The sequence below is a fragment of the Mesoplodon densirostris genome, chromosome 4 (assembly GCF_025265405.1).
Source record: "Mesoplodon densirostris isolate mMesDen1 chromosome 4, mMesDen1 primary haplotype, whole genome shotgun sequence".
NCBI classification, from domain to species: Eukaryota; Metazoa; Chordata; class Mammalia; order Artiodactyla; family Ziphiidae; genus Mesoplodon; species Mesoplodon densirostris.
Genome location: NC_082664.1, coordinates 32,799,202 through 32,818,089, shown reverse-complemented (window position 1 = coordinate 32,818,089; position 18,888 = coordinate 32,799,202). Strand labels below are relative to the sequence as shown.

Genomic DNA, 18,888 nt, shown 5'->3' with positions numbered 1-18,888 from the left:
CATTTTTTTTTAAGAAGATGTTGGGGGTAGGAGTTTATTAATTAATTTATTTATTTTTGCTGTGTTGGGCCTTCGTTTCTGTGCGAGGGCTATCTCTAGTTGTGGCAAGCAGGGGCCGCTCTTCATCGTGATGCGCGGGCCTCTCTTGTTGTGGAGCACAGGCTCCAGACGCGCAGGCTCAGTAGTTGTGGCTCACGGGCCTAGTTGCTCCGCGGCATGTGGGATCCTCACAGACCAGGGCTCGAACCCGTGTCCCCTGCATTGGCAGGTAGATTCTCAACCACTGCGCCACCAGGGAAGCCCAAGAAATACATTTCTTAAGGCCGTAGTTGCCATAGTGATTTCTCTGGATCTGGGCAAAGTAAATCGAAAACCTTCTGGAAAGTATTCACCATTCTTGATGCCATTAAGAACATTTGTGATTCATGGGAGGGGGTCAAAATATTGAACATTAGCAGGAATTTGGAAGAAGTTGATTCCAACCCTCATGGATGACTTTGAGGGGTTCTGGACTTCAGTGGCGGAAGTAACTGCAGTTGTTGTGGAAATACCAGAGAACTAGGATTAGAAGTAGAACCTGAAGATGTGACTGAATTGATGCCATCTCATGATAAAAAAATTTTTTTGTTTGTTTTTTGGCCACACCACGCAGCATGTGGGATCTTAGTTCCCCGACCAGGGATCGAACCCATGCCCCCTGCAGTGGAAGCATGGAGTCTTAACCACTGGACTGCCAGGGAAGTCCCTCATGATAAAATTTTAACAGATGAGGAGTTGCTTCTTAATGGACGAGGAAAGAAAGTGGTTTGTTGAGATGGAAACTACTCCTGGTAAAGATGCTGTGAACATTGTTGAAATGACAAAGGATTTAGAATATTACAAAAACTTAGTTGATAAAGCAGTAGTAGGGTTTGAGAGGAATGACTTTAATTTTGAAAGATGTTCGAGTGTGGGTAAAATGCTATCAAACAGTGTTGCATGCTACAGAGAAATCATTCATGAAAGGAAGATTCAGTCGATGTGGCAACCTTCATTGCTGTCTTATTTTAAGAAATGGCCACGCCCACCCCAGCCTTCAGCATCCACGACCCTGATCAGTCAGCAGCCATCAGCATGAAGGCAAAACCCTCTACCAGCAAAAAGAGTATGATTCACTGAAGGCTCAGATGACGTAGCATTTTTTAGCAAAGTATCTTTTAATTAAGATATGTTCCTTTTTTTAGACATAATGCTTGCACATTTAATAGACCACAGTATAGTGTAAATATAACTTTTATATGCACTTGGAAACCAAAAAATTCACGTGACTCGCTCTATTGTGGTGGTCTGGATCCACACCCACGATATCTCAGAGGTATGCCTGCATAAGGCTAGATTCCCCCTGACTCCCCAACAATTATCCCTCAGCAAAGAAAGAATTACCATATTATCTGAGTCGTTACAAAGTCTTTTATATTACCTGCTGCTTGCTCAGTTACTTTTTTTACCCAGTTGCTTTTTTGTGTTTTCAACATGTTTTTTTTTGTTAAAGTCCTAAAAAACTTAACATATCAATAGGTATAGTAACTATTACTAGGGTTATAACTTAATAATTTGCAAGTATTGAATGTCATAATAAATTATTAAAGATAAAATAATATGTTACTCAGTTATGGAGATAGGAATATGCATTTATGATGTGAATGGAAAAAGAACAGTTGTCCTAATGAAATGCAAATGGATATTTGTTATAAACAGAATTTCCAGTAACAGCATCATGTACTTTTAAAAAGTCTGGTAACTTAAATGACATATACCAAAATGATGATGATGTGCTATGTAAGCCTATGTTAAATAACTCATGATGGCTTTTGTGACAAAGAAAGCTCTGTTGCTAAAGGTATATGTAAATGAATTGAACAAAATTGTTTTATGAAATAGGGTAGAAACATAGTATATCTAAATATATTTTATAGAACATTTTAACTGTAAAGACATTGACTTTCACCAAAATTTACAGATTCAGATTGTCTAAAAGCCTTTTCTTTCCTTGTTGGGAAAATTAAAAGTATAGGAAAATTCCTATAAAGTATAGGAGATAACTTTAGTCCATCAGTATCCATCCTTGCTTTTATTTCTTAGGGCTCTTATTCCCTCCCTTATTTTTCACATTTGTGCCCTGACTTCTCCTTTATGTTTTATATATGCCTATCCTGCCTATCTTTAGCTCCTAACATATTATTGGCGATGAGTTGTATGTACTATATTACTGTGGTCTCTTTGCAGCTTGTTAATATGTATTTTTGAATGTTGCTTTCCTACAAAGAACATTCTACTGTAGATAAAAATGTAAATACACATATATGTTTTAGAGTGACATAAATATAAAATGCAAATATAAACAAAAATATCTAGTATTTTTAATGATTGTATTTGTATTAAAATAGTATGTAGATAAAATTCAGACTTCTGCAGAAATATGGATAGGCTCACGTTCCAGTAGTCACTTGTAAACCAGTGCCTCTGGGAAAAATGTATTCTGAGTTTGTTCGAGGTTCTCAGCTGGCCTGCTGAAATCAATTTGACTCCCTATGTAGTTGGAATTCTAGGAAGTTATATTTTGGGTTTTTTTCCTGTGGGCAAGTATGCCTGAATCCTGACATTGGGAGTAGTTTCTTTTTCTTCTGCAGCCCGTCCTCTGAAAGGAGGTATTTACCTGCAGTGCTTAATCGTCAACCCCCGAAGGGGGCTGTGACAAGGGCCGAATCCCTAGAGTTAGGGTTGTGACACAAGGGCTTTCCTAAGTCCTTTGGGGGCAGCCTACATATGAAAACCCTAAGGTTTAAAAACAGTCCTTTTTTTTTCTCATCCAACCTCTTTCTTTACCCCTAATTAATAGTCATTGTCTACAATTTATGGGCAATATTTGGTTACTAAGACCTTCTCCCTCCCTTTTCCCCCAACATTCTCTCTGTTGGCCAGAAATAAAAGGGGGTACAGATGTGGAACTGAATTCTGCACTTTGCAGGAATTAGCTTATGCATTTATCTTCTTTGTGAATAAGCCAGAAGGGATTTTCCATCACGATGAGGAAGTACAGGTATTCCCACAGCTTCAGGTATACCAGTAGAAAAGCTAGAACCCGGGTCCAATTGGCTATCTTGGTATAGCTTTATGAAGACTGGTTCTTAATTCTTTGCACGGTTGGCCATTTGTGCCCAGCAGAATAGCCATAGGCCTGATGCATTTGGGGGTAGACTGTGGAAGGAAGGCAGTACCCTTGTTATCGCTGTCTAGTTTTTCTTCTGAAAAAGTTTTAAGAAAAGTTAGTCCAGATATTATTGATGGATGGAATTTATAATTTAGGACAGGATTAGTATCTGTGGTTCCCTGTCCCATCCCCAGGGCATAAGGCATACTGCTTTCAAATTCTGCTAATTTTTGTTTTCATTTACCAGATTTTTTCGGCTATCATTTTATTTTTACTTCCTATTCTATTACATGTTGACAGAGCAGACAGGACTTTAAAGCTAAGAAAAATTTAAGTTCAGTTTTTCTGTCTAAATATCTCAGTGATTGTTTATGTTGTAGCTTGGTAAAAGCACCAACTACCTTGGTAGTTGGCAGCATTCAGTGATCCCAAACCACACAAGGAGAGAAGCTTGGACTTGAATAATCTGAATGAATTTAGTGTTTTGAACTTGGAAGCAAAACCGTTACTCAGTTTTTTCTTATAGCTGGATATCGAACTATGGTTTATCATAAGGCAGCAAAGAAAGGCCTCAGGGGAATGACAGTTGTATTTATTAATTACAAATTTATGGCTAAACATTTTGAGGAAAAATATCTAATTAAAGGAGATGTGTAGAAACGTGACCTTCTTGCTATCTATTTGTTTTGAAAGGCTGACCTAAATTTGTTTTTTCACTTCTACGATTCTGTTTTGTTTTTCTTTTCTTTTGGCTGTGCCACACGGCTTGTGGGATCTTAGCTCCCCAACCAGGCATTGAACGCAGGCCCTCAACAGTGAGAGCACAGAGTCCTAACCAGGGAAGTCCCTTCTACGATTCTCTTAACAGTTAATCTACTATTTTAGAGACAGTGAGGTTCAGTCTTCGTGTTTGCGTCGGAGGTTTTCCCTCATAGTACAGAGAGACCCTCTGCCCCTCGTCCCTAGTTAGTTTCTTTTCATGAAACTTTGTCAAATAGTTTCTGAAAGCCATTGTTTTTCTCATTTTTCCAGTGATTTCTGTGGAATCAGTGGAATTTTCCATGATAATCCCAAACCAATGCTTTCTGTGTAAATTGTTAAGACTTTCTCACTGAAAGGGAAGAGCAATTACTGGCCTATGTTTGCTAGCAGTTACTTTGCTTCATAGTTGGATGAAACTGGGGATGTTGGAGATTATAGATTTGTACTTGGCATGTATGAGGGGGAAGTGCTTGATGATCTTTTGTTTGGTGATGATATCTTACTGGTGAGAGAAGAAAATAGACTTTGATTTAGAGCAGGTATCAATAAACTACGGCCCATGTAGTTTTTGTATGGCCCATGAGCTAAGTAAGGATGTTTTTTACAGTTTTTAATGGTTGGAAAAAAATCAGAAGAAGAGTAATACTTCATGCTATGTAAAAATTAAATGAATTTCAAATTTCAGTGTCTACAAAGTGTCCATAGAGTTTTATTGGAAAACATCATGTTCACGTTCATGTATGCTGCCTATAGCTGCTTTCAGACTACAACAGCAGAGTTGAGTGGTTATGACAGATCATATGACCTGCAAACTGTGAAATATTTTTTGTTTCAAACAGAAAAAGTCTGCCAGCCCCTGATTTAGAGACAATTAGGTATCATGATGAAGAGCAAGGACTCTGGAGCCAAACTGCTCCTTAACGTCTCATTCTAAGACCTTGAGCAAGTTACTTATCTCTTTGTGCCTCAGTTTCTAAATTTGTAAAATGAGAAGAATGATAGTGCTGACTTCATGAGGTGATCGTGAGGGTTAAATGAGTTAATATACATAAAGCACTTAGAAACGTGCCTAGCACGTGGTGTTCACTAAGTGTTAGTTGATATCTAAGTATGTTAGTTGGCACTAAGTATTGTAACATGAACTGGAAAAGATGCAGTGAAATCAGTTCTAATTGAGAACAGCTACAAATATATTAAGGAAGGATATGCATTTGTTAACAGCATGCTTCAAATCTCGACTCAGTGGTGTAGAAAATAGAGAAAATTAAGATTCCACCACAAAGCACAGACAGTGAACATAATGTCTTTACATTGTATAAAAGATAGCTTTTCTGCCATGCACTGTGCCTGCCATAGGGGAGAATTATTCACTTGAGTTTTGAAATGAAATGTAAGATAAATTTACTTCATGGCACTGTTAATTCTGGTATGACCATTTCTGTGATTCCAAGTGCCTTTCTCAAGAGTCCTATCAGAAATATATTTGGCGTCTTGAATAGCTTGAACCTATCACGCCTGGCTGAAATAACACAACTTTTTAACGTTCAGGATAAACTGTCAGAATTTAAGAAGTGGTGTAAATGGCTCAGTCTCCTAGCTTGTTTCTCAACATTTGACTTTCCTCACCAGAGAGAAAAGAGTGAAACATTTGTCCATCTAACTTTTTAAATTGTAGTAAAAAACACGTAACATAAAATTTACCATTTTAACACATTTTTAATTGTTCTGTTCAGTAGTGTTAAGTATATTTACATTGTTGTGGAATGGATTTCCAGGACCTTTTCATTCTGCAAAACTGAAACTCTACACCCATTAAACAACAACTCTTCACTCTCTCCCCCACCAGCCCATGACAACCATCATTCTGCTTTCTATTTCTATGAATTTGACTACTTTAGATACCTCATATAAGTGGAATCATCCAGTATTTTGCCTTTTTGTTACTGGCGTATTTCACTTAGCATACTGTTCTCAAGGTTCATCCGTGCAGCAGCATGCGACAAGAGTTCATTCCTTTTAATGCTGAATAATGCATCATACATATAGACCACATTTTGTTTATCTGTTCATCCATTCATAGACACTGCATTGCTTCCGTCTCTTGACTATTGTGCATAATGCCGCTGTGTACATGAGTGTCCAGATATCCTTTCGAGATCCTGCAGTTTATTCAAGATTCGATTTATTCTTTTGAATAAATACCCAGAAGTGGAATTGCTAGATCATATGGTAATTCTATTTTTAATATTTTTGAGGAACCACCATACTGTTTTCATAGAGGCTGCATCATTTTACTTTCCCACCAACGGCGTACAGAGGTTCCAATTTCTCCACACCCATGCCAACACTTGTTATTTTCTGTCCTTTTTTTTTTTTTTTTCTGGTTAATTGATAGTAGCCATCCTAATGGGTATGTGGTAATATTTAATTGTAGTTTTCATTTACATTTCTATTCATCCAACTTCTAAGAGGGATGATCTTATGTAAAGTATCTAACATAGCTCTTAGTAAGGAGGCTTACTACAATTTTGGGGGCTATGTTTGATCTGAATATCTAGAGCTCTCTGACAGCTGTTAACACTTCCTGCCATTCAGGGATGTATAATTGAGAGTTAAGATTTTTTTTTAACTTCTTGCAAATAAGGAGTAAGGTGACAAACGGCCTTGATGTGGAACTTGACCTATTGATAAGGCATTCATTAATGAGAAGAATGTAGATCATGTCTTTGTAAAAGGTGAAAGCTAATATACTCTTTTTCTAATATGAAAACCTTTTTATCACTATTAAAATTTTAGCTCTTTTTTCTAACTATACAAGAAATACATGCTTATTACCAAAAAATCAAGAAAATACAGTAAAACGTAAGTTTACGTTTGGAATACAACACATATTGTATATGTACAGTTAATGTTGCTGCGTGTAGCTGTAGTTTTTACTGTTATATTCCATTGGTAACTAGTCTGCCGTTTTCCATTTTCCTGTTGATTTTCAGTTGAGGTTGCCCCACCCCACCCCCAGTTTTTGGTAAAAGTCTTATGCTGCGAGTGTAAGAGTTTCTTTCATTTTTATGCTTATGAGAGAAATTGCTGGATCTTGGGTGATGTATCTATCAATTTATATTTCTACTAGCAGTTTATAAGAGGTCTGGTTGTCCATACTTAATTTTGTCTGATTTCTTAATTTTTGTTCGTTAAGATGGGTGTTAATGATATATTGTTGAGGTTTTACATTGTATTTTGCTCATTACTGATGAAGTTGAACATGTTTTCATGTTGTTTTTATTGGCTATTTATATTTTTCTGTGTAAGTTCTGTCTGTTGTCCTTTATTTTCATTGGTCTGCCTCTTTGCTATTGATTTTGAAGGAATTCTTTACATTTATTCTTTATATAATTTACATATTATATATATACACATACATATAGAAATATCTACATATTCCTATATACAGTGATACATGTTTTTAAATTAGTTAATTAATTTCATGGAAAGTCATTTTATTTTAAATACAGCAGTGTGTACATGTCAATCCCAAACTCCCAGTCTATCCCTCCACCCCACTCTTCCCCCCTGGTAACCATAAATTCGTTTTCTAAGTCTGTGAGTTTGTTTCTGTTTTGTAAGTAAGTTCATTTGTATCATTTTTTTTTTAGATTCAGCATATAAGTGATATCATATGATATTTGTCTTTGTCTGGCTCCACTTAGTATGATAATCTCCAGATCCACCCATGTTGTTGCAAACGGTATTATTTCATTCTTTTTAACGGCTGAGTAACTGTATATATGTACAATATTACTTGTATATATGTACCACATCTTTATCCATTCATCTGTCGATGGACATTTAGGTTGCTTCCATGTCTTGGCTGTTGTAAACAGTGCTGCAGTGAACATTGAGGTGCATGTATTTTTCCGAACTATGGTTTTCTCCAGATATATGCTAAGGAGTGGGATTGCTGGATCATACAGTAGCTCTGTTTTTAGTCCGGAAATGAGGGTGTTGAACTAAATGATCTCCAAGAATTCCAGTTCTTAAGTGAACATATCATATGGAAATCAGCATCATGCAGAACTTCTATCAATATTCTAAGCAGTGTATGTGTTTGTATGTATTTATGTGCGTGTTTACTTTGAAATTTTTGTCAATTTGTGTGTGTGTGTCTCTGTTTGGAAAAAGTTTTTCAGGGAACTTTTTTTTTTTTTTTTGCAATGAATGTTAGATTTATTAAAGCTGTAAATTAACTTAGAATTTTAAACTCAACTCTTTACAAATTGAACACATTTTAACAATCATTTTTAAGAGATTTGGTTTTTTCATGTAGCTTAAGATCCCTTGAATTTAAATTGCATTTATAAATTTAGTATTTATTTTAAGTAAATTATGTAAATTATCTAACAAATCTTTTGGAGTTCTTAACTCCTCTAAACCTGATATTTATGGATTTTGTAAGATTTTAAATACATTTTATAAGCCTAGGTCTGTTATTCAGTGACATTTTAAATTGAAATCACCAGTGTAATTTTTTAGATACGCTGATATGAAGGGCTTCTTAGTCTAAGCACTTAAAAATACCAAATAGGACTTCCCTGGTGGTGCAGTGGTTAAGCATCCACCTGCCAATTCAGGAGGCACAGGTTTGATCCCTGGTCTGGAAAGATCCCACATGCCGCGGAGCAGCTAGGCCCGTGTGCCGCAACTACTGAGCTTGTGCTCTAGAGCCCGCGAACCACAACTACTGAAGTCTGTGCGCCTAGAGCCTGTGCTCTGTAACAAGAGAAGCCACCACAATGAGAAGCCCGTGCACCGCAACGAAGAGTAGCCCCCGCTCGCCGCAACTAGAGAAAGCCCATGCGCAGCAATGAAGACCCAACACAGCCAAAAATAAATAAAATTAAAAAATAAAAATACCAAATATTTACCTATTATGCCTGCACTCAACCCAAAAGTATTAAACTTGAGGCTTGATTTACTTTCTTATCCCGCCTCCCAGTTCCAACCCACACTGTTTCCGTCTCTCTACCTCCCAAATAACTGTCTTATTTTTTAAACTTTTATCATATCTGTCTTTGAAACATCCCTGGTTCATTAGAACCTTTTCAATTTCACCTTCTCAAGCGATTTGAGGATATCTTTCCAAGTAAATTTAGAGCCATGTTCTCAGATTACTGAGGTGGAACCTTATGAAAACATGTGAAATCTAGAGCTGTAAACACCTGGGATGATTTTTTTCTCATGAAAAGGGGCATAACTTGAGCCTAGTTTTATAGGCTCTGCTAATAGTGACTCTGAGTCATGCCTTCCAAGTGGGGTGTTCTCCAGCCTGCCAGCCCCGGACTCATGTCCACATCACTGAATTCTCAGGTATGATGGGTGTGCAGTCCCCACGCCCAGGATGCTTCTGACTTATTTCAATACATCTATTTATTGCTTGATTCTATTCTGTATTCTTTTATTCGTTTTATTTGGCAGGTTACACATTTTCAGTATTTTAAGCATTTAAGTATTTTAAAATAAAACATTTGGATTTTGAATGTCCCCCATGTCTTATCTGGTTTTATAGTCATAGTTCTAAGGTTATTCTCATAACAGTTTTAACTTAGGATTTTCTAGAACACAAAGGAAGTTTATATCCTAAAAAAAAGTTACAGGGAGCACATAAACAGGGATTATATGTATTTGGATCACAACCCTGTCTTATTCACATATTATATAATGTGATACCTTAACTCTCTACTTGTATTATAAGCTTTTTGGCATGGACTTTGTAACAGTCCATGGACTGTTACAAATGGACTGTCCAGTGGACATATATTGTAAGCCACATATGTAATTTAAAATTTTTCTAGTAGCTACATTAAAAATAAAATTAACATGACATTAACTTTAATAATATATTTTATTTAACCCAGTATAATCTAAATATATTTCAACGTGTAATCAGTATAAAAATTGAGATATTTCGCATTCTTTTATTCATACTGACTTTTCAAAATCCAGTGTTATTTTATTCTTAGTGCACACCTCAATTCAGGCTAACCACATTTCAAGCACTCAGTAGCCACATGTAGCAAGTGGCTATATTGGGTGGTGCTGTCTTATACTTTTACAACTTAGTGCTAGGAACACAATTGTTGCTTTGTGTGAGAATGTGTGTGTTTATTATTTTAGTTACAGATTTCTCTAATTGAATAAAGTATAAAATATTTTAAAATTCCTATCTTTGTTTTCTTTCTCTTTAAGGCCCTTCCTTCTTCCATGATTATAGTAGCAGTCTATTGTCCTGTGATAGCTGCTGTTTTCATTGTTCTGAAGATGGTCAACTATCGACTCCACAGAGCACTTGATGCTGGAGAGATTGTAGATAGGAACACAAATGATTTCACAGATCAGCGAGCCAGAGCTGAGCAAGGCAACTGTTCAACAAGGAGAAAAGACAGCAATGGCCCAAGGTAAGGAAACCCATGCCACTCAGTTTGTAATGATGTACAGTGATGCATGTGTACAATGATGTGATTATTTGTTCTGTTCACCTGGTTTTAAGGCAGTGGTAGATCTTACCACTATTGATACAGTGACAAGTGTGATTGTCACATTAGACCACAGCAAAGCTGACTGGCTATCTGGGGATAAATCAGTATCCTTGGCCTTGTTAATAAATAACATTTTAGAACTATAATAGTCATAATAGTGTAATAGTTATTCATACCAAAGACCAAAACCAATGGAAAACAGGTTAAAGAAATAATAAAACATGGCTTTATAAATCTAAGCATTTATTTTTATACATATAAATAAAATGTGTATATATATCTTAAGCAAACTGTGATAATATTTTACTTGACATTTATAAGCTACAGTTTTCATTTTATCCATTGTAAATTTTTTCAATTTTATATTCTCACCTTAGAAACTTAGCTGTTCCTTCCCTAGATCTTAGCATGACTGACTTCCTAGGGTTCAACTCTTTGTAGCTGTCACCCCCTCCTGGAGGCTTTCCTGGAGCCTGTCTCAGCTAAAATAGTCCCCTACTGCTCTCAGTCACATTCTATCCCATTACCTTGGCCTCACCCACTTTCTCTTTCTGACAGAGGGATTTAGTTATCATAGTCAAAAGGTTATAGTGACTTTATAGAAATAATAGGTGTCCCTAATATAACTTTTAAACAGTTGCTATATGAGCACTTGACATTTTTAAGCTCATACAGTCCTCAAAAACAATTCTATGAGATGGTTGCTGTTATTATCCCTGGTTTGCAGATGTGGAAAGTGAGGTGAGAAAGATCAAATAATCTAGGCTGTCAAGCTCTGGAGGCGAGGCCATGCTTTTAACCACTATGCCATGTTTCCAGTCAGTATAATATCAAATATTTCAGGTTCAGGATATAAATAATATCACTAAAAGTGGGTACTCAATATCTGTTAAGACAGGTAATGTTTCTGTATATTCTCCAGTGCACTGAAAGCCTTTATCCTTTTTCAGTTACATTTTCCTCCATCCCTAACATGATTACCCTGTTTGTTCATTGAACAGATATTTTACCTTATAATAATTTTGTTAATATCATAAATCACTATCTGAAATTATCTTACTTAATCATTTGTTTGCATTTATAAGCTTTTTGAAGGCAGGGCCTTGTTTTTCTTACAAACTATTATATTCCCAGGTTCTAGAACAGTGTCTTGCCCTGATAGGTGCTCAGGAAATACTTTGAACTACTGAAAATACTTTTTTCTGTGATAGTAGTTTTTTGTTTGTTCCTTTGTTTTTTTATACAGCAGGTTCTTATTAGTCATCAGTTTTATACACATCAGTGTATACATGTCAATTCCAATCACCCAATTCAGCACACCACCATCCCCACCCCCCCTGTGGTTTTCCCCCCTTGGTGTCCATACGTTTGTTCTCTACAACTGCGTCTCAACTTCTGCCCTGCAAACCGGCTCAGCTGTACCATTTTTCTAGGTTCCACATACATGCGTTAATATACGATATTTGTTTTTCTCTTTTTGACTTACTTTACTCTGTATGACAGTCTCTAGATCCATCCATGTGTCAACAAATGACTCAATTTCATTTCTTTTTATGGCTGAGTAATATTCCATTGTATATATGTACCACAACTTCTTTATCCATTCGTCTGTTGAATGGATATTATTATTAGCTTGCTTCCATGACCTGGCTATTGTAAATAGTGCTGCAGTGAACATTGGGGTGCATGTGTCTTTTTGAATTATGGTTTTCTCTGGATATATGCCCAGTAGTGGGATTGCTGGGTCACATGGTAATTCTATTTTTAGTTTTTTAAGAAACCTCCATACTGTTCTCCATAGTGGCTGTATCGATTACATTCTCACCAACAGTGTAAGAGGGTTCCCTTTTCTCCACACCCTCTCCAGCATTTGTTGTTTGTAGATTTTCTGATAATGCCCATTCTAACCGGTGTGAGGTGATACCTCATTGTAGTTTTGATTTGCATTTCTCTAATAATTAGTGATGTTGAGCAGCTTTTCATGTGTTTCTTGGCCATCTGTATGTCTTCTTTGGAGAAGTGTCTATTTAGGTCTTCTGCCCATTTTTGGATTGGATTGTTTGTTTCTTTAATATTGAGCTGCATGAGCTGTTTATGTATTTTGGAAATTAATCCTTGTCTGTTGATTCGTTTGCAAATATTTTCTCCCATTCTGAGGGTTGTCTTTTTGTCTTGTTTATGGTTTCCTTTGCTGTGCAAAAGCTTTGAAGTTTCATTAGGTCCCATTTGTTTATTTTTGTTTTTATTTCCATTACTCTAGGAGATGGATCAAAAAAGATCTTGCTGTGATTTATGTTAAAGAGTGTTCTTCCTATGTTTTCCTCTAAGAGTTTTATAGTGTCCGGTCTTACATTTAGGTCTTTAATCCATTTTGAGTTTATTTTTGTGTATGGTGTTAGGGAGTGTTCTAATTTCATTCTTCTACATGTAGCAGTCCAGTTTTCCCAGCACCACTTACTGAAGAGGCTGTCTTTTCTCCATTGTATATCTTTGCCTCCTTTGTCACATATTAGTTGACCATAGGTGCGTGAGTTTATCTCTGGGCTTTCTATCTTGTTCCATTGATCTGTGTTTCTGTTTTTGTGCCAGTACCCTATTGTCTTGATTACTGTAGCTTTGTAGTATAGTCTGAAGTCAGGGAGTCTGATTCCTCCAGCTCCATTTTTTTCCCTCAAGACTACTTTGGCTATTCGGGGTCTTTTGTGTCTCCATACAAATTTTAAGATGCTTTGTTCTAGTTCCATAAAAAATGCCATTGGTAATTCGATAGTGATTCCATTGAATCTGTAGATTGCTTTGGGTAGTATAGTCATTTTCACAGTATTGGTTCTTCCAATCCAAGAACATGGTATATCTCTCCATCTGTTGGTATCATCTTTAATTTCTTTCATCAGTGTCTTATAGTTTTCTGCATACAGGTCTTTTGTCTCCCTAAGTAGGGAGACAAAACACCTACCTAGGGAAACAAAAGGTAGGTAAAATACCTACAAGTCCTAGGTATTTTATTCTTTTTGTTGCAATGGTAAATGAGAGAGTTTCCTTAATTTCTCTATCAGATTTTTCATCCTTAGTGTATAGGAATGCAAGAGATTTCTGTGCATTAATTTTGTATCCTGCAACTTTACCAAATTCATTGATTAGCTCTAGTAGTTTTCTGGTGACATTTTTAGAATTCTCTGTGTATAGTATCATGTCATCTGCAAGCAGTGACAGTCTTACTTCTCCTTTTCCAATTTGTATTCCTTTTATTTCTTTTTCTTCTCTGATTGCCGTGGCTAGGACTTCCAAAACTATGTTGAATAATACTGGTGAGAGTGGACATCCTTGTCTTGTTCCTGATCTTAGAGGAAATGCTTTCATTTTTTTCACCATTGAGAATGATGTTTGCTGTGGGTTTGTCGTATATGGCCTTTATTATGTTGAGGTAGGTTCCCTCTATGCCCACTTTCTGGAGAGTTTTTATCATAAATGGGTGTTGAATTTTGTCAGAAGCTTTTTCTGCATCTGTTGAGATGATCATATGGTTTTTATTCTTCAATTTGTTAATATGGTGTATCACATTGATTGATTTGCATATATTGAAGAATCCTTGCATCCCTGGGATAAATCCCACTTGATCATGGTGTATGATCCTTTTAATGTGTTGTTGGATTCCGTTTGCTAGTATTTTGTTGGGGATTTTTGCACCTATATTCATCAGTGATATTGGTCTGTAATTTTCTTTTTTTGTAGTATCTTTGTCTGGTTTTGGTATCAGGGTGATGGTGGCTTTGTAGAATGAGTTTGGGAGTGTTCCTTCCTCTGCAATTTTTTGGAAGAGTTTGAGAAGGATAGGTGTTAGCTCTTCTCTAAATGTTTGATAGAATTCACCTGTGAAGCCATCTGGTCCTGGACTTTTGTTTGTTGGAAGATTTTTCATCACAGTTTCAATTTCATTACTTGTTATTGGTCTGTTCATATTTTCTATTTCTTCCTGGTTCAGTCTGGGAAGATTCCACCTTTCTAAGGATTTGTCCATTTCTTCCAGGTTGTCCATTTATTGGCATAGAGTTGCTTGTACTATTCTCTTAGGATGCTTTGTATTTCTGCGGTGTCTGTTTTAACTTCTCCTTTTTCATTTCTAATTTTATTGATTTGAGTCCTCTCCCTCTTTTTCTTGACGAGTCTGCCTAATGGTTTATCAGTTTTGTTTCTCTTCTCAAAGAACCAGCTTTTAGTTTTATTGATCTTTGCTATTGTTTTCTTTGTTTCTATTTCATTTATTTCTGCTCTGATCTTTATGATTTCTTTCCTTCTGCTAACTTTGGGTTTTGTTTGTCCTTCTTTCTGTATTTCCTTTAGGTGTAAGGTTAGGTTGTTTATTTGAGATTTTTCTTGTTTCTTGAGGTAGGCTTGTATAGCTATAAACTTCCCTCTTAGAACTGCTTTTGCTGCATCCCATAGGTTTTGGATTGTCGTGTTTTCATTGTCATTTGTCTCTAGGTATTTTTTGATTTCCTCTTTGATTCCTTCAGTGATCTCTTTGTTATTTAGTAGCATATTGTTTAGCCTCCATGTATTTGTGTTTTTTACGTTTTTTTCCCTGTAATTGATTTCTAATCTCATAGCGTTGTCAGAAAAGATTCTTGATATGATTTCAATTTTTCTATGTTTACTGAGGCTTGATTTGGGACCCAAGATGTGATCTATCCTGGAGAATGTTCTGTGCACACTTGAGAAGAAAGTGTAATCTGCTGTTTTTGGATGGAATGTCCTATAAATATTAATATTAAATCTATCTGGTCTATTGTGTCATTTAAAGCTTGTGTTTCCTTATGAATTTTCTGTTTGGATGGTCTGTCCATTGGTGTAAGGGATGTGTTAACCTCCCCCACTATTACTGTGTTACTGTCGATTTCCTCTTTTATAGCTGTTAGCAGTTGCCTTATGTATTGAGGTGCTCCTATGTTGGGTGCATATATATTTATAATTGTTATATCTTCTTCTTGGATTGATCCCTTGATCATTATGTAGTGTCCTCTTGTCTCTTGTAATAGTCCTTATTTTAAAGTCTGTTTTGTCTGATATGGGAATTGCTGCTCCAGCTTTCTTTTGATTTCCATTTGCATGGAATATCTTTTTCCATCCCCTCACTTTCAGTCTGTATGTGTCCCTAGGTCTGATGTGGGTCTCTTGTTTACAGCATATATATGGGTCTTGTTTTTGTATCCATTCAACAAGCCTGTGTCTTTTGGTTGGAGCATTTAATCCATTCATGTTTAAGGTAATTTTTGATATGTATGTTCCTATGACCATTTTCTTAATTGTTTTGGGTTTGTTTTTGTAGGTCCTTTTCTTCTCTTGTGTTTCCCACTTAGAGAAGTTCCTTTAGCATTTGTTGTAGAGCTGGTTTGGTGGTGCTGATTTCTCTTAGCTTTTGCCTGTCTGTAAAGCTTTTGATTTCTCCATCAAATCTGAATGAGATCCTTGTCGGGTAGAGTAATCTTGGTTGTAGGTTCTTTCCTTTCATCACTTTAAATATGTCATGCCACTCCCTTCTGGCTTGTAGAGTTTCTGCTGAGAAAACAGCTGTTAACCTTATGGGAGTTCCCTTGGATGTTATTTGTCATTTTTTCCTTGCTGCTTTTAATAATTTTTCTTTGTCTTTAATTTTTGCCAATTTGATTACTATGTGTCTGGGCGTGTTTCTCCTTGGGTTTATCCTGTCAGGGACTTGCTGCGCTTCCTGGACTTGGGTGGCCATTTCCTTTCCCATGTTAGGGAAGTTTTTGAGTATAATCTCTTCAAATATTTTCTCTGTTCCTTTCTCTCTCTCTTCTCCTTCCTGAACCCCTATATTGTGAATGTTGTTGTGTTTAATGTTGTTCCAGAGGTCTCTTGGGCTGTCCTCATTTCTTTTCATTCTTTTTTCTTTATTCTGCTCCGCAGCAGTGAATTCCACCATTCTGTTTTCCAGGTCATTTATCCATTCTTCTGCCTCAGTTATTCTGCTATTGATTCCTTCTAGTGTAGTTTTCATTTCAGTTATTGTATTGTTCATCTCTGTCTGTTTGTTCTTTAATTCTTCTAGGTCTTTGTTAAACATTTCTTGCATTTTCTCGGTCTTTGCCTCCATTCTTTTTCCAAGGTTCTGGATCATCTTCACTATCATTATTCTGAATTCTTTTTCTGGAAGGTTGCATATGTCCACTTCATTTAGTTGTTTTTCTGGGGTTTTATCTTGTTCCTTCATCTGGTACATAGCCCCCTCTCTTTTCATCTTGTCTATCTCTCTGTGAATGTGGTTTTTGTTCCACAGGCTGCAGGATTGTAGTTCTTATTGCTTCTGCTGTCTGCCCTCTGGTGGATGAGGCTATCTAACTCTGTGATAGTATTTTAATGACTACACTGTATTCCATTTTGTGGGAATACAGTATCTTAATTTAGCTATCTTGTTTTTAATTATTTTAATTATTTTCTAATTTAAATTTGTGTTATATCACTGTGATGTTCAAAGTTTAAATGACTAAGTTTTTTTATCATGATTTAGCAGAAGTAGAATTACCGGAAAACTACACCCATTTTAAAGTTTCTCAATATATATTGCCAAATTCTGAAGATTTTTACCTTTTAATTACTGTGATTAGCAGTTTGAGGGCTTCTTATTTTGTACTTTTGACTACACTATTTAGTATTTTCACAGACTGGTAAATAATTCATTGTTTACTTTTTTCAGTTTTTGGATTGCTAGTGAAATGGAGCTATTTTTCTTGTGCTGGTCCATTTATATTTGTTATTTTGTGAATTGTATATTTTTCTGTTGGTGGTTAGTTTTTTACTATTGATTTGAAGAAGATATTTATGAAGGATATCATTTTGTGTCAAATACTTTTCCTCACTTTATGGCATTTTATTTATATATTTATATGCCACAATTAATTTTTCTGTTATCTGTTCTATTTTACGAAACTTTATTAGTTCTGTCTTTGATATCAAGTTTTGTGAGATAGTTTTCTTTCCCCAAATTACGTAAATATTCACCTGTAACTACTTTTAGTATTTTTATCATTTTATTTTTTACTCTTAAATCGTAGTCAATCTGAAAACATTTCTAACTTCTTTTTTTTAAGGTTTGTTAGTATTGTACCAACAAAATTGAGTGAATAATGCATTTTCCCCCCCAGTAATTTTAAATGCTTGCTTTTTCATGTAGCATACTTGTATTATGTCCATTTCTGGGCTTTGTTTTCTGCTCCATTGATCTCTCTTTTTGCTTATAATATACTGTTTTTATGGCCTTCTAGTATGCTTAATACTTAGCAGTATGAATCCCTCTTCAGTACTTTTCTTTCAGTATTATCTTAGTTATCCTTATGCATATACTTACTTAGTTTTTTATGAGATGTTTCCTTGTAAACACATCCTCCAGAAAGTTTGAGTAGAATTTTGATGATAATTGTGTTAAATTTGGAGAGAACTCAGCCTTTAAAATAGAAAGTCTCACTCAGAGACATGGTATATGTGTGTACATTTTTTAGTGGGTCCTGCATAGTTCTTAAGTCTGTTCTCTTTCTGTTAGGAAATGCATACCCTCATTTAGTGGGTAAGCAAACAGAATGTAGATTCTGCACTTAATCTGCCAGGGGCTTGAATTACTTCCTGATAGTATAACCTTGGGGGAGTTACTAAAGCTTTTTATTACTTGGCTTCTTCATCTGGATGATGAGATAAATAGTAGTACTGTCTCATAGGATTATTAGAAGAAATGAGATCATATATGTAAAGGACTTAGTACCATTTCTGGTACATGGAACAATTCAGTAATTGCTAGCTCTTATTAGTTCTGTATAACCGTATATATTTTTAATTGTTTCTGTTACTGAATTTTTCTATTTTCTTTTAGTTTTCAAAAAATTTTATTGTGAAATATATATATTTCCAAATGGTATATCAATTACATGTATAATTTAGAGAATAATAATCAAGTGAATACTTACCCACCACACAGCTTAAGTAATAAGGACATTATACAATTACCATACAAGTCTTCATGTACTCCTTTCCTATATCATTCTACCCTTTTCCCTTCAGGAGTGACCTTTGTCTTGAATTTTTTGTTAATAATTCCCTTGCTTTATTGTTATTTAGTCTTTGTAGATATTCCTAATTAATTTTGTCTACCTTAGGATATCCTGAAGAGAATCATACTGTATGTATTTCTGTGTGAAGGGCTTTTTTTTGTGCAGAATATCATATTTTGTAGACTTACCCATGTTGATGCTTTTAGCTATCATTTATGTTTGCTGTGATATAGTCAACCACTGTAGGAATGGACTACAATGTATCCATTCTTCTGTTGATAGTCATTCAGATTATTTCAAGTTTTTTTGCTCAGATAACACATTATTATATATGTCTCTTCAT

General features: G+C 35.6%; 1 protein-coding gene across 5 annotated transcripts in view; it reads left to right on the top strand.

Moving 5' to 3' along the window:
* PCNX1 (pecanex 1) overlaps window positions 1–18,888 on the top strand; it is a 179,071-nt gene that overhangs the window by 18,453 nt on the left and 141,730 nt on the right. For all 5 annotated transcript variants that reach the window (XM_060095917.1, XM_060095919.1, XM_060095918.1 and 2 more), the window contains exon 2: window positions 10,196–10,404. In XM_060095917.1, the coding sequence (XP_059951900.1) occupies window positions 10,196–10,404 (209 nt within the window). The remainder of the gene's footprint in view (window positions 1–10,195; window positions 10,405–18,888) is intronic.